Source organism: Fusarium fujikuroi, chromosome FFUJ_chr02, assembly GCF_900079805.1.
Source record: "Fusarium fujikuroi IMI 58289 draft genome, chromosome FFUJ_chr02".
NCBI lineage: Eukaryota > Fungi > Ascomycota > Sordariomycetes > Hypocreales > Nectriaceae > Fusarium > Fusarium fujikuroi.
The window spans coordinates 2,676,721-2,689,828 of NC_036623.1; the positions used below are offsets into that span (position 1 = coordinate 2,676,721).

Below are 13,108 nucleotides of genomic sequence, written 5' to 3' on the forward strand. Positions count from 1 at the left end.
TCTTCTTGTTGAAATTTCGTTTTCTCCTCCCCCCTTGGACCTTCGACTTTCGAAATTTCTCCCTCTCAGCTCTTCTCATTTTACCTAGAACTGCTGCCACCTTCACGCAGCCTACGACACATCTTATAGTAACCTCTGCAGTGATCGACATTCGACCGGTCCAGTAGGAAGACACCCGCACTCGAAACGAGCCTCCTAATCGACGACGCTGGACCTGCAAAGAATAGGTAAGCCTCTTGTCGAGCAAATTACCAATACCCCAGATTTCCTCCCAGCGGTTGGATCCTACTTCCTTGTTGGCACCAGGCAATGGCTCTGAAGTACTCAGGGCAAACTGTCCGATCATTGGGGCATGATGGCGTCAAGGGCACCTCTCTATGGAGCTCAAAGCATTTGGACCCCACTGCTGCAGTCTTGGAACGGACTGGGGGGAGAAGAGCTGGAGACTGCCTACAGGCGGTGTCATACGCTTGTGCTGTCTTAGCAGGACAACGCAACTGATACCAACCTGGGTACTAATTCTAAGGCTGCCACCGCTGCTGTTGGTCTGATCTATGCCCCGAACAATCTCAGTGTCACTGCCGGTCTCCAGCGCCTGGGCTGGTGCAGCTTGCCCCTCACTGAGGTACCTACAGTACTCACAGGACAGCAGCCCGGCATACGGAGCGTCTCCAACTGACCTACTTGTGTCGCTGTGAATCCGCCGAATACTGGCTCTTTCAGGTGGCAATCCATCTACACTCATTAACTGGCAATCTTCTCGCCATTTTAATGGACTGTTGCTGACCTTGCAATCATTGATAGACAGACACGTTGCTCTTGCCTACCTACGCATTTATTTACCTACCCCGCCATTCCCTACCTGTCAACGGGCACTGAATACCACCGTCAGTGGAAAAGACGGTCCAAGACAAAACAACGACGATCAGTCAACCACTGCGTTACAAAGCCCATTGAGTGATCTAGCAATCAGTCAATCAAACACGCTTATTGCTGTTTTATCCAGTGGGAACTCGCGCGTCTCTTCCCACCCCCGCTTGAGACGCTTTGCTCATCGACATCGAAACCTGCATCGCTTTTTTTTACTGGTACCCCGGTCACGGTCATCGTCTTTTGCTCGATCGTCGATTCACCATTCACCTGACCCATCATCGGTCCATCCCATTTCCATATCCAGCCGCCCATCCAGTCCAGTCCAATAACGAGATTACCTCTCTGTTCTTCACTTTATCTCGCACCGCACCGCACCGCACGCCAGGCCCAACATATAGCTTTGACTACTCCGTACGATCTTAGACGATTACGTCTGCGCCCCGCCCGCCATCATCTTTACCTCATCTTGGTGTTCCTCGTTTTACAGCCAGGAAACTGACTACTTTTTCTCTTCACCCTCAAACCTATCGTCCAAAAAATCACATATTCACCATGGCCGAGTTCGTACGCGCCCAAATCTTTGGCACCACATTCGAGATCACCTCCAGGTAAGCTCACCATACATTTGAAGCTGATAACCATCGCATCACTGACTCAATTTGCGCGCAGATACTCCGATCTCCAGCCTGTTGGGATGGGAGCTTTTGGCCTCGTTTGGTATGCTCCCTTAGATGTCCCTACTGATCCTGCGCATCCGACTGACACGGTTCCCTTTGCAACAGCTCTGCCCGGGATCAACTTACCAACCAAAATGTCGCAGTCAAGAAGATCATGAAGCCTTTCAGCACACCTGTGCTTGCAAAGCGCACATACCGTGAACTCAAGCTGCTCAAGCACCTCAAGCACGAAAATGTGAGCATCAGCCCCCGCACAGCTCAATACCTCCGTGTATCTTCGCATTCAACGCGTCTCTTTTTGCTTGACCTGTCCTCAATGGTCCTATGAGCAATTGCAAGACTTTCGATGCTAATCCAATTTTGCTGCCAGGTCATTTCTCTCAGCGACATCTTTATTTCTCCTCTGGAAGATATGTGCGTTCCCAGCCGCGACCTGCGTTACCCCTCCCCCGCCTCGTTCCCCACGTTCTTGCGCTGACAGCTCTATAGCTATTTTGTCACAGAGCTCCTCGGCACCGATCTTCACCGATTATTGACATCGCGCCCTCTTGAGAAGCAGTTCATCCAGTACTTCCTCTACCAGATTATGGTATGTATCAATGACAGTCTAGACAAAAATGGCTGCTACAGATCATTTGCTGACATGGGTTGCGTTGTAGCGAGGTCTGAAGTACGTGCATTCGGCCGGCGTTGTCCACCGCGATCTCAAACCCAGCAATATCCTCGTCAACGAAAACTGTGATCTCAAGATTTGCGACTTTGGTCTTGCACGAATCCAGGACCCTCAGATGACTGGTTATGTCTCCACACGATACTACCGAGCCCCCGAAATCATGCTCACCTGGCAAAAATACGACGTCGAGGTTGATATTTGGAGTGCTGGTTGCATCTTTGCTGAGATGCTTGAAGGCAAACCTTTGTTCCCCGGAAAAGATCACGTCAACCAATTCTCTATTATCACTGAGCTACTTGGTACCCCTCCTGATGATGTTATCAACACTATCGCCAGCGAGAACGTGAGTGACAATGCCTTGCATTCTGTCCACAGTTCTAACGACTTCCAGACACTGCGGTTCGTGAAGTCGCTGCCCAAGCGCGAGCGACAGCCTCTTCGTAATAAGTTCAAGAATGCCGACGATTCGGGTACGAAATAATTCCTCCATTTGACCCTGAGAGATCACTGATTGACACATCACTAGCTATTGATCTGCTGGAGCGCATGCTTGTCTTCGACCCTAAGAAGCGAATAACTGCCACAGAGGCCCTCTCTCACGACTATCTCTCTCCCTACCACGATCCCACAGACGAGCCTGTGGCGGAGGAGAAGTTTGACTGGAGCTTCAACGACGCCGATCTGCCCGTTGATACATGGAAGATCATGATGTTAGTGTGTTGCCAGATTGCATGTATCGAATATACTAATATAGAACAGGTACTCGGAAATTCTCGATTATCATAACGTGGAAGCTGGAGTTACCAACATGGAGGAGCCATTCAACGGACAATAAATGGGGATGTGGTTAATAACGGAGGGGGATGCTACCAGTGCATAACGAACATGAAGAAGCAGACCACGTCACAGTGTCGATGATACCACGAAATCCAACGCATACGGCCATGATCCATATATCTTACCACAATCACACTATCCCGTGCCCGTATGAAAAGAAGATGCAGGAAGACGCGACAAGGCGTGAAAGGAGACGAGCCGATGATATGTTCATCGCAAGAAACAGGCATGTACATGCAAAATATACGAACGCACGTATGGCGTTGGGGAGACAGGGAAAGACTTGGCTTAGGTTTTGATTTTGGAATTAAGCAACAGGATCCTTCATGAGGAAGATGTTCGATCGCCTTTGACAATGGGCAACTTCGTTTTATTTTCACCTGTTTATTGCCGTCTAGCTCTCGCTTTTCCAATCACGCCTGCTTTTCTATTTGGTATCTGTTCAAGCAAGGATGCAGCGGGGGCATGAAAATACACGACGCACAGGACTTTTAGGTTACAAATGATTCTTCTGCTCATTTAGCTGGCTGCCGGCTGTCTGAGGAAATTATAGAGCTTGTGAATGGAATATTTATTTGGAAAAGTCTGCCTTAATCTTGCCGACACACCCGTCTATGGATAAGCCATAAGGACGATGTACAGATGTCCCAGGCGGATGTAAGATATTTCCCACTTTTGAACTCATCCATGCCCTGACGTGTTCATCTTGAGTATCCAGACATACCTATCCCAGACAAAATGCTCCTCCTTTAAGTGTCCTGTTGGGAACTCTCCGTCTCTAGCAAAGCCTGCAGGTCCTCCATTTCGCCGCTATGGTAGACCATGTCGTAGAACTGACCTCTACTGTTATACAAATCGCGAGGTGAGCCATACCTGGAGAGGATTGTCAGCTGGAAGTCTATAAAGGACCATAGTCAATGAGATCTTACTCAAGAACACGCCCCCCACTCATAACCACGACTGTATCATAATCAATGATTGTACGTAAACGATGCGCGATTGTTACCAAAGTCCGCCCTCCACCGACCGCTTCGAGTTCCCGCCGCAGAACGTTTTGAATACCTCGGTCTGTATCATAATCCATGCTTGCCGTGGCTTCGTCAAGCAACATCAGCTTGCTCTGGCGAATCAGCGCACGGCAGAGTGAAAGAACTTGTCGCTGACCATGAGAGAAGTTCTCACCGCGAGCGTCGACACATGTCGAAAGATTTACACTGCTGTTCTCGTCGTCGTGAAATTGTGTATCATTATCGCTGTCGTCAGAAGTATGAGGGGAGAAGGATGCGATGCCTTTGCAGTTGTCCAGGGCCTTGTCGAGAATGTCTTTGGAAACTCGACCGCTAGGATCAAGGTTGGACTCCACCGTCCCGTTGAATAGGACAGCCTCTTGTGGTATGATTGTAAGGCTTTCTCGGAGGCGATGCCGAGGAATTTTGGTAATGTCAATTCCATCGTATAAAATTTCACCAGAGACAACATGTGTGAAGCGAAGGAGGGAAAGCACCAGCTAGAAATCCCAGTTGTCAGTATAACCCGATAGGTGCTGTAAAAGAGTGTAGTATACTGACAGTGCTTTTCCCTGAACCTGTCCTTCCTATGACAGCCACACGTTCACCCGCTCTGAACTTGAGGTTTATCCCGGTGAGAATGTCGGATCCATCAGGATCGTACCGGATTGTAACGTTTCGAAACTCGATCTCGCCAGATCGAGGCCAGTTCTGGGGGATTACGTGGCAGGGATCATCTGTGTATTCACCTTCCTCGGGATACGTCTTGTCGTCCTTTTCCTCGGGTTCCAACTTGACGTACTCCCTGACTCGGTGAAACTTGATACTTGGTTAGCAGACACTTTGACAGATGATAACAAACACACTCACGCTCTGCATTTCAACTTCCAAATCATTCATCGCTCGAACAAGTAACAGGATCGTCTGGCTGAGTCCATTGGCATTGGTGAGGGAGAATCCGACCAACCCTGCAGCCACGACACCTGTCTGTGATACGGCAATTATACCTGCTGACAGACCGACGAGGGCCGTCACAAGATCCACGCGTACAGCAACCCAACGGTTAGCGTTGAAGCTGGCTTCGGCTGAAGCTGACCATGTACGCAGCCTGGCAGCCAACTCTTCTCGAAATCTTGACGACATACCACTCCTGGCACGAATAACAGGAAGACCAGCCAACGTATCTGCAAACTGGGAGAACACAGGCGACTGAGCAGAAGACGTTAGTCGCTTGATTACAACGGCGGTTCTGGTGTATGCTTCTCCTATGAGAACACCAAACAAGCACGTAAATAGTGCTGGTATCATAAAAACCGGCATTATGCTGCTGACAGCTCCAATGCGAAAGAGCATGAGAAGGACCGTATCAAGCATGATCCGTAGCATGGTACTGATTGTACCGTCGAGTGACGCCATATCACTGGAGAAGCGGTTTGTGATGCGGCCAATGGGGATATGCTTGAACCATGAAAGGGAGACGTGCATGATGGCATGTATGAAATCGTTGTGTAATTTCTTTGCAGCGTTCCAAGCTCCCCATTCGAACATTATGATAGCCAAACAGTAGCTACCGATCTCAAGGAATGTAAGGCCTGCAAAGATCCCCATATAATAAGGAATATCAATGTGAGCCTGGTGATTGTATGCTTCTACCCAGACAGAGAGCCACAAAAGACTGCTAAAGGTAAAGATGTTCGTGGCAAGTAGAAGTCCCAGGCAGACAGCAACAAAGACCGGATGTCCAAAGTAGCTCATGTATTGCAAGACTGGCGACCAAGTTAGCATCCCTTCACGACTGAGAAGGTAGTAGTACTGACAAGTCATACGGCCGACATTTCCAGAAGCTTTCATTTCCTGATTGACGACATCCTTCAGGTATTTTTCTTCAGGGGCTCGGTTAGCGTCGTTCAAAGCATCACCATTTGGTTGTATCTCCTGGACTGTATCATGAAGTGCGTCATCCTCCTCAGCATCTCCTCCAAGGACCTGAGCGATAGCGATTGGTTTGCGGACAATACCAACTTGGGGCTCAGACGACTCAATTTGACCCTTCTCCAACACGACAGAGAGATCGGCTTGTTCTGCAATCCAGGGAAGATTTGTCACAAGTACAGTTGTCCTCCCACTAAGGAGGTCAGAGCAGAAGCAGTGTTTCCAAACACCAGCAGCTGTTTTAGCGTCCAGAGCTGCAAATATATCATCGAGTAACAGAAGTGGTGCTTTGCAGTACAATGCCCTTGCAAGAGCAACTCGTGCTTTTTGGCCACCTGAAAGAGAAGTTCCGTTCTCTCCCACGATGGTCATATCCTTAGCCGGTAGATCTTTAAAATCTTCCCATAGGCAACATGCTTCGATGACGCGATCGTAGCGTGGCTTTTCCATTGGACTGCCAAATATAATATTGGCCTGTATGGTCTCGTTCTGCAACCATGAAGATTGAGAAGCGTACGCTATATCGTCTGGTCTGGTCACATTTCCACCCTCAAGGTAGGTCTCACCAAGAATAGACAGCAGCAGAGTTGTTTTGCCGCTGCCACTCGGGCCACTGACGACATTAAGACCGCCTTGGGCAAAATCAAGCGTTATGTTGTTTAGGGTGAAACTGGCTGTCTTCGTCTTCCGGAACGTCGCATGATCAATGCGAAGGGGGCCAACGGGGTAATGAGGAATAGGAACCGTACTCTCAAAGTACTTGTCGAGTCGGGTCACCGACACCAACGCACTCGCGAAATTCCTGCCAAAGGCACTAGCCTGCATGATATTTCTGCGAACATTCTTGACAAGAAAGATGGTCGTGAAAGCCGTTGCGGCATCAAGTCGACGCTTGGAGAGACCCACGTGCAAGACGAACATAACAAGTAAGGATAAGTAAGGAACAATCTGCATAACTTGGTTCAATGAAGCTTGGATCATTGAAGTCCTCCAAAGCTCCCTTTGTTCTTCGGAACGTGCATTGATGATCTTTTCAGTGATAGGGTCCTCCCAGGCAAAGTACTTGATGGCGCGAAGGGACGCAAGATACTCTGTCACTAAGGACATGCGAGAATCCTGGGCTTTCCTGACTCGGCGCTGCGAGTAGAACATTAAGCGCCCAAGCCATATCGAAAGAGGTGTGGCCAAAAAAAGGATCGCATTTCCTACCAGAGATGCCCAGCCCATCATTCTGTACATTCCAATGAGTGATATTATGGTCCCGACGGGGGTACCAATGGTGGCCTGGATGATGTCTCTTGATCTATAGATTGCGTCTATATCGGAAGCCATGAGGTTAGCCAAACGTCCTGCTGATGTGGTCTTGGCAGCGGCCTGGCCGCTCATGCTCTTGAGTTTCGCACCACCGGACTGTAGTTCAAAAGGATCCTCTTCCATCTCCATCGAATCCAGGGCAGTGTAGTACAGCTCTTGAGTGAATGCAGATTTGATACGAACCACGAGTCTAGTAGATGTAAAGATGTACTGCTGGAAGGCAACGGAGCGGGATAGTGGGCCGATGAACATGAGGAACAGCCAAAGCCACGGTTTATAGATGGCACCGCTAGGATCAGCAAGATATTCGAGTAACTTAAACATGGCGAATGCGGCTATATTTTCGACCGTGTATGATGTGGCAACCCAAAATGACATGAGAAGTAACTCGCGCTTCTGGAATCTAAGAACAGTACGGAGTGTCTTTTTCGAGATTGAACGAGCTTCTTGTACACGTCGTAAGAGGTATATAGGCTCGTCATACCAGGCTAACTTTGGAATATCAGCCATATCAAGTTTCCGCTTCATACCCTTCCAGATAATTGGGGTCAGCCAGTCATAGGTACAGTAGTAAGTGAACCAACTGCAAGTCTCCTCGGGAGCTGGCTCATTCTGGTCGTAACCAGGGATACTGAGGTCAACTTGAATTGGTATCCATTCTCTGGGAGTAATGACTGCAATGACAGCCCCTGCCGCAAGAGCGATGATCCCACTGGAAGTACTGGCGTCGTGAAGGCATCTTGTGCCAGTCTGGATACAGGGCAAAGTGTGCCCTGCAATGAGAATGGTCAGAGTAGCCAGAAGGACAAAGTTGATTTGATGCAGTGCTACATGGCGCCACTCAAGATGGTTGAAGAGACGAGTGAGACCAAGAGTGAAGGTAAATACAACAGATACGATGTTGATCCAATGTAGTCGATCTTGGATGAAAGCAATTGTAATATATACAACAGCAGTAAGTCTTGCGATTTGTGAGGCAAGCTCATAGGGCCACCGGATTTTGGCAGCTTTAGATCGGCAACTAGATCCTTGCCGACGAATTCGGTCTAAGTGGTAGATGAGTTGCATGAGTGACAGGAAAAGCACAACGGCTTGTGGTACCCCAGATTGAGCGAACTGTGACACATGATGGATCCACGAAATCTGGGAGATGGACATAGTATTCTGATATGAGCTAGAATTCTTAGTAAACTTTGATTTATCTCATATTGAGACAGGTCTTACCTAGTCAAAGAACAGGATTGAGGTATCATGATAGATTCGTTCCCTTGATAGGGAGAGAACTCTAGTCCGCCGAAGCGGTGAATTACGACATCCATCATGCTGATGCAGACATGAAGAATCCTATGAAGGAAGAACAAGACAGAACAGAGAATGGCAGAGTAAAAGCAAGAAACAAAGATTGATGCTTAAGTAAACACTGATCCCCGACTCATTATCACGAATATACAAACAAAAGACGATGTTTAGTGAAAGAGTCAAGGTTTGGTTGGGTAGGTAGCAAGCACGTTATCAATCCAAGTAGGAAGTCATGAACAACAATGAATGGATGGTTGTGGGGAGTGTGCGCAAGTGGAGCGCCCCATGATGGCGTGTGGACGCCCGAAAATCGGCATCGGGGGCGGAATCAGGGATGCAGGCACAACTGGACCAACTGGACGTTAGCTGCTTTGGCGGGTGAACCTCCGACGTTTCCAGTGGGCAACGGACCTGAACGCCGCTCTCGCCAGCCGCCCGGCCCGTGGGGATTTAACGCCTTTAGCTGAAAGCAGGGGCACCCCATGAAGTAACGACAGTTATTGGGAAGGACGAACAGGCATCCAAATGGCCTTCAAAGCCTAACTTTGACCGCCTCACCATGCTGCTGACCGGTTTCGGTTATCTTGCCCCCTCTGTTTCCTCATTGCCATGGCTAGGGGGTTGGGGGGGGGTTTAAACGAGACTGGATTTGGTGGTAGATCGGTGGATTTTGGTGTAAGCCAGTCTCATCTATTTTTCCCACCCGAGGCATGGTGAATACTGTAGGTGAGAGGTGAGGCAGAGCTGTGGTGGTGTGCTGCGGTGGTACTGCATCCTGTGAATGTTATGGCCGGGTCATCTCCAGGTCCGTCGACAAATTGTTGGCCCTGATTTCAAGCCCGTCTCGGTTGTGGCAGACAAAGGGGAGATGATCAACCTGATGCTTATAAAACAATGGCGGCCAGAAACTCAGCCTGATTGCTCGATACATCGAATCACGGCTGTGCAGCGTGAAAGATACATTCTTGGCCCAATATCAGACATGTTGGGGTCAGCGTAGTTATGTTTTTAACACAGCGAACCAGTGTCTACTAGTTGAAGTTGACAAGCATGATAAAAATGCAAAGGCAATTGAATCGCCATACAAGCATTACTAAAACAAATGCCTTGTTCTGTTCTTCTGCCGCCAGACGTGAGCTGCCAGCAGATGAGTACGTACAGAACCATGTGGACAGCGACATAGATACGGCCACCACTAAAAGCAGCCGTAAAGCAAAATATCCAACTCGTAAACCCAAATGGCGAACCGAAGGACCAATACAATACATGCCTTTTTCGTATTCAAACCGCCAGCCGTCTTGCCCCGAATTCACTCCAAGCTCCCAAGGATATAAGCCATGATAACATCACTCCAACCATATCCGATCACTCCGGAATCGGAAAAACTGCTCCGGTGTGCTGGCGCAATGGTAGCGCGTAGTCCTCCTAAGACTAAGGCTCAGGGTTCGAGTCCCTGGTATACCGATTTGCGATTTCTTTTTGTGGTTGTAGTTACGTATCTAAGGAGGTGGCTTTTTTACTTAAAGAATAAGAGAGAGAGAGTATATTAAGCTACATAGTTAGAGTGTTAATTAATATCTTTTTAGTATTATTATTTTTATAATAGATAGATATACCTTAATGAAAATTGTATATATAGTATATATTAAGCCTGTAAGTCTGTACGTCTTTTATTCTTATTACATGGCTCAAAACCCAAGCACACAGCTGTTGCATAATCTCCATCGTGGCTTATAGACACCATTGCAGTGGTATCTTCTGCTTCTCCTTCGGCGCCCCGTATACGCGCAATTGGCGGGCCACTACCCAATACCTCGCCCTTCACAAGCCGTCGCTCAATCATGATATCGTGAAACGTCAAATGACGGTGTGGGTGTGCTTTAATGGCAGCCTCCTTTACAGCAAATCTAAATACCATTCAAGTCAGTGATTACCAATGATAGATGGACCGGAGAACCCCGCACCTTCCTGCTATGAAGGCAGCACATTTCCACAGCTCAGGATCCTTTGATGCGATGCGTTCGTGCGGCTGGAGGCTTTCACTGGCTTTGCTTGTGGCACGTCGTGATAGAACCCTGCGCGCTGGCGCCTGGTCGAGTACATTTAACCGTGCATCTTTCTTTGCTAGCTCTTCAGGGGCTAAGACTTTGTTTACAAGGCGTAGAGCCCGCGGACCTGACAGTATATGATAGATACGGGATATTTGGCAAATGTCGGTCCCCATATTCAAAGGGAAAGGAAAAGGCCGCAAAGGCTTCATAGCAAGGTGTTGATGTTCGGTGGTCGCCGACCTAAGAATGTGAAGTTTTGGTAATGAGCCGCTAGCGTCGGCAACTTATCGATTAAGCTCCACCACTACGTCAGTGACATCAAGCTGTTAAAAGGCTGGCTCCAATTACTACCTAAGTTTAACGTGCGCATGCCTAGGGGAGGAAAGAAAACTCAAGACCGCAATCCTAAATGACAAAAAGACTTAGGTAGATTTGCATAAATTTAGGATATCTTTACTGCCTAATACAAACAGTGACCGCAGGCGACTTGAGTTGCAGAAATAGCGCCGCATGTTTGGGGAATAGTGGTTAAACAAGCAGAGAAAAGCACCGCCCCCCCTGGGTAATGTTTTTCTCTATGGCTTGGTACCTAGTTTCAGTTCTCTGCGAGGAGAGGGGCACGCTCCTGATCAGCAGGGGCACTGCGCCAGTTGATCTCGCGGCCAGTCGCAGCAGGAACAGCGACAACGACCGTGGCGATGAAAAGAAGAGCCATTATGACAAAGGCAAAGATCCACTGGAAGGCAATCACTTGGTGAAGGAACTGGGAAACTCCAATTGCAGCAGCAAAGACGCTCAGTGAGAAGCCCATGGTGTAGTCCTATATACTGTCAGCAAGCTACACGGGTTGACTGGAGTGATCGAACAAACCTTGTAGATGGTGACAAAGAAGAGTCCATAGACAAGAATAGACCAGATAAAGATATTCCCAAAGATGCGAGCAACAAGGTGGTCGGGGTGGGGAACCATGAGAGCACCATTCCAGTAAATGGCGACAAAGGTCCAAGCCAAAGGTCCAGATACTACAGGCGTATGAATGAATCGGGGATATGTGTTGTGGCGGAAGTAGAGCGAGGACAGGTTGATGAAGTTGAGAACGAGAACGACTTCAGCCCAGTGGAAGTGAGAGCGGACAAACAGCATGACAAAAGCGAAGTGGAAGAGGTTGTTGAAGATGAAGTGGCTTCCAACGCTGGCAGCAGCGTGGACAATGTCCGAGTTGCTCGAGAATAGGTGACCAATGTAACCAGCCTGGAGTATGAAGAGAACAACCCTTGACAAGCTCTCAGTATGCGAGCGCGCGCGCGAGGGGCTGAGGGATACTCACCAGTAAATGGATGTGATGATTGGGTTCAGCGTAAAGGCAGTGCGATACATGTGGTTCTGCTCCCAGATCTTTCTATTTCTTGTGTGCCCATCATCGGGACGGTTGAGGGTGTAGTAGACAGTGACGACGAGGGACAAGATCCAGGTGACGAGAGTAAGAATCTTGTAGGTGAGGATCGCACTACTAGAGTGGGATTCCCTCTTACCAAAGGGATTGTCTATGGAATGGGTCAGTCGGAATGGATTAGAAGCGGAAGACGACAAGGTAGCCTACACTGTTGCCAGTTTGCCATGATGAGGGCTGTAGAGCTGAGCTCGGCTCAAGGTTGCAGTCGATGGGAAGAAAAGAAAGTTCGCCGTTGAGACAAAGTTGTGTGTGGTGTCGAAGAAGTGATAGGGGGAGAATATGGAGAGGGTGGAGGGGAGAAGAAGTATTTAAACACCTAGAATTATTTACACAATGAGCTTCTGCTACTGCACAGGAGGTGTGGTTCACTCCTCTCAAGGTACGTTAGGTAGTGAATGTAGGCATGCGGGGAAGCAGGCCTGGGTACCTAGCAAGGGTAGGTAGACAGGTAAGGTTAGTACCTACTAGTAGGTAGGTTGTCTTAAAAGGTACCTAAGTCAGAGAGGTGAGGAGAAAACAGCCACACTCTAGGATCGTCGCACTATAAATGACACTAAACGACTTAAGCTAACAAGACTTCCATCGACGTGCCTTGTTTCTACTCATAGGTCGGTAGGTAAGGGTGCCATCTTGTACCAGGAAATGCGAGAAATAACCAGTAAGCCTCCCGGGCAAGAACTTTGAACGACCACAGCAAGGTACGCGCTCAAAGCCAGTGAAGGCTACGTATGTCAAAGGATCAGATCAACAGCAGCGGCGCATGACTTGCCTCTTCACAGCCTCTCAGGCTATATTGGATCGGGTCTTGTACAGGCGGTGCTTCTCTTATGGTGCCCTGTTAGACCATATGACCTCGTTTCAAGGGCGCTAAACCACGGATCAACTACGAAAAGTGCCGGGAATTTAATAGAGGTCGGGCTGCCATTGGTTTTGAGGCGCTGAGACTGACGACCATCACGATTGTGGACTCTATGGGTGTGGTAGCAATGGGG

The 13,108-nt window shown here is 48.6% G+C and overlaps 3 protein-coding genes, besides 1 other annotated feature; 1 reads left to right on the forward strand and 2 right to left on the reverse strand.

Moving 5' to 3' along the window:
• Window positions 1-1,425: 1,425 nt before the first annotated feature.
• On the forward strand, window positions 1,426-3,058 carry FFUJ_04484 (putative mitogen-activated protein kinase-like protein; the record flags this gene model as incomplete). XM_023572225.1 has 9 exons in its annotated part: window positions 1,426-1,481; window positions 1,543-1,590; window positions 1,656-1,785; window positions 1,921-1,964; window positions 2,040-2,139; window positions 2,210-2,566; window positions 2,615-2,693; window positions 2,750-2,933; window positions 2,983-3,058. The coding sequence occupies 9 exons, from the start codon at window positions 1,426-1,428 to the stop codon at window positions 3,056-3,058; spliced, it is 1,074 nt and encodes a 357-aa protein (XP_023426388.1).
• A 751-nt stretch (window positions 3,059-3,809) lies between these two features.
• Window positions 3,810-8,471, reverse strand: FFUJ_04483 (related to ATP-binding cassette (ABC) transporter; the record flags this gene model as incomplete). XM_023572226.1 has 5 exons in its annotated part: window positions 3,810-3,933; window positions 3,990-4,567; window positions 4,629-4,886; window positions 4,938-5,833; window positions 5,885-8,471. 5 exons carry the CDS (start codon window positions 8,469-8,471, stop codon window positions 3,810-3,812), a joined length of 4,443 nt encoding a protein of 1,480 aa, XP_023426389.1.
• Window positions 8,472-10,004: 1,533 nt separating this feature from the next.
• Window positions 10,005-10,076, forward strand: a tRNA (tRNA-Arg).
• A 1,182-nt stretch (window positions 10,077-11,258) lies between these two features.
• FFUJ_04482 (uncharacterized protein) lies at window positions 11,259-12,282 on the reverse strand (the record flags this gene model as incomplete). XM_023572227.1 has 4 exons in its annotated part: window positions 11,259-11,483; window positions 11,534-11,936; window positions 11,991-12,207; window positions 12,264-12,282. The coding sequence occupies 4 exons, from the start codon at window positions 12,280-12,282 to the stop codon at window positions 11,259-11,261; spliced, it is 864 nt and encodes a 287-aa protein (XP_023426390.1).
• Between the last annotated feature and the right edge of the window lie 826 nt (window positions 12,283-13,108).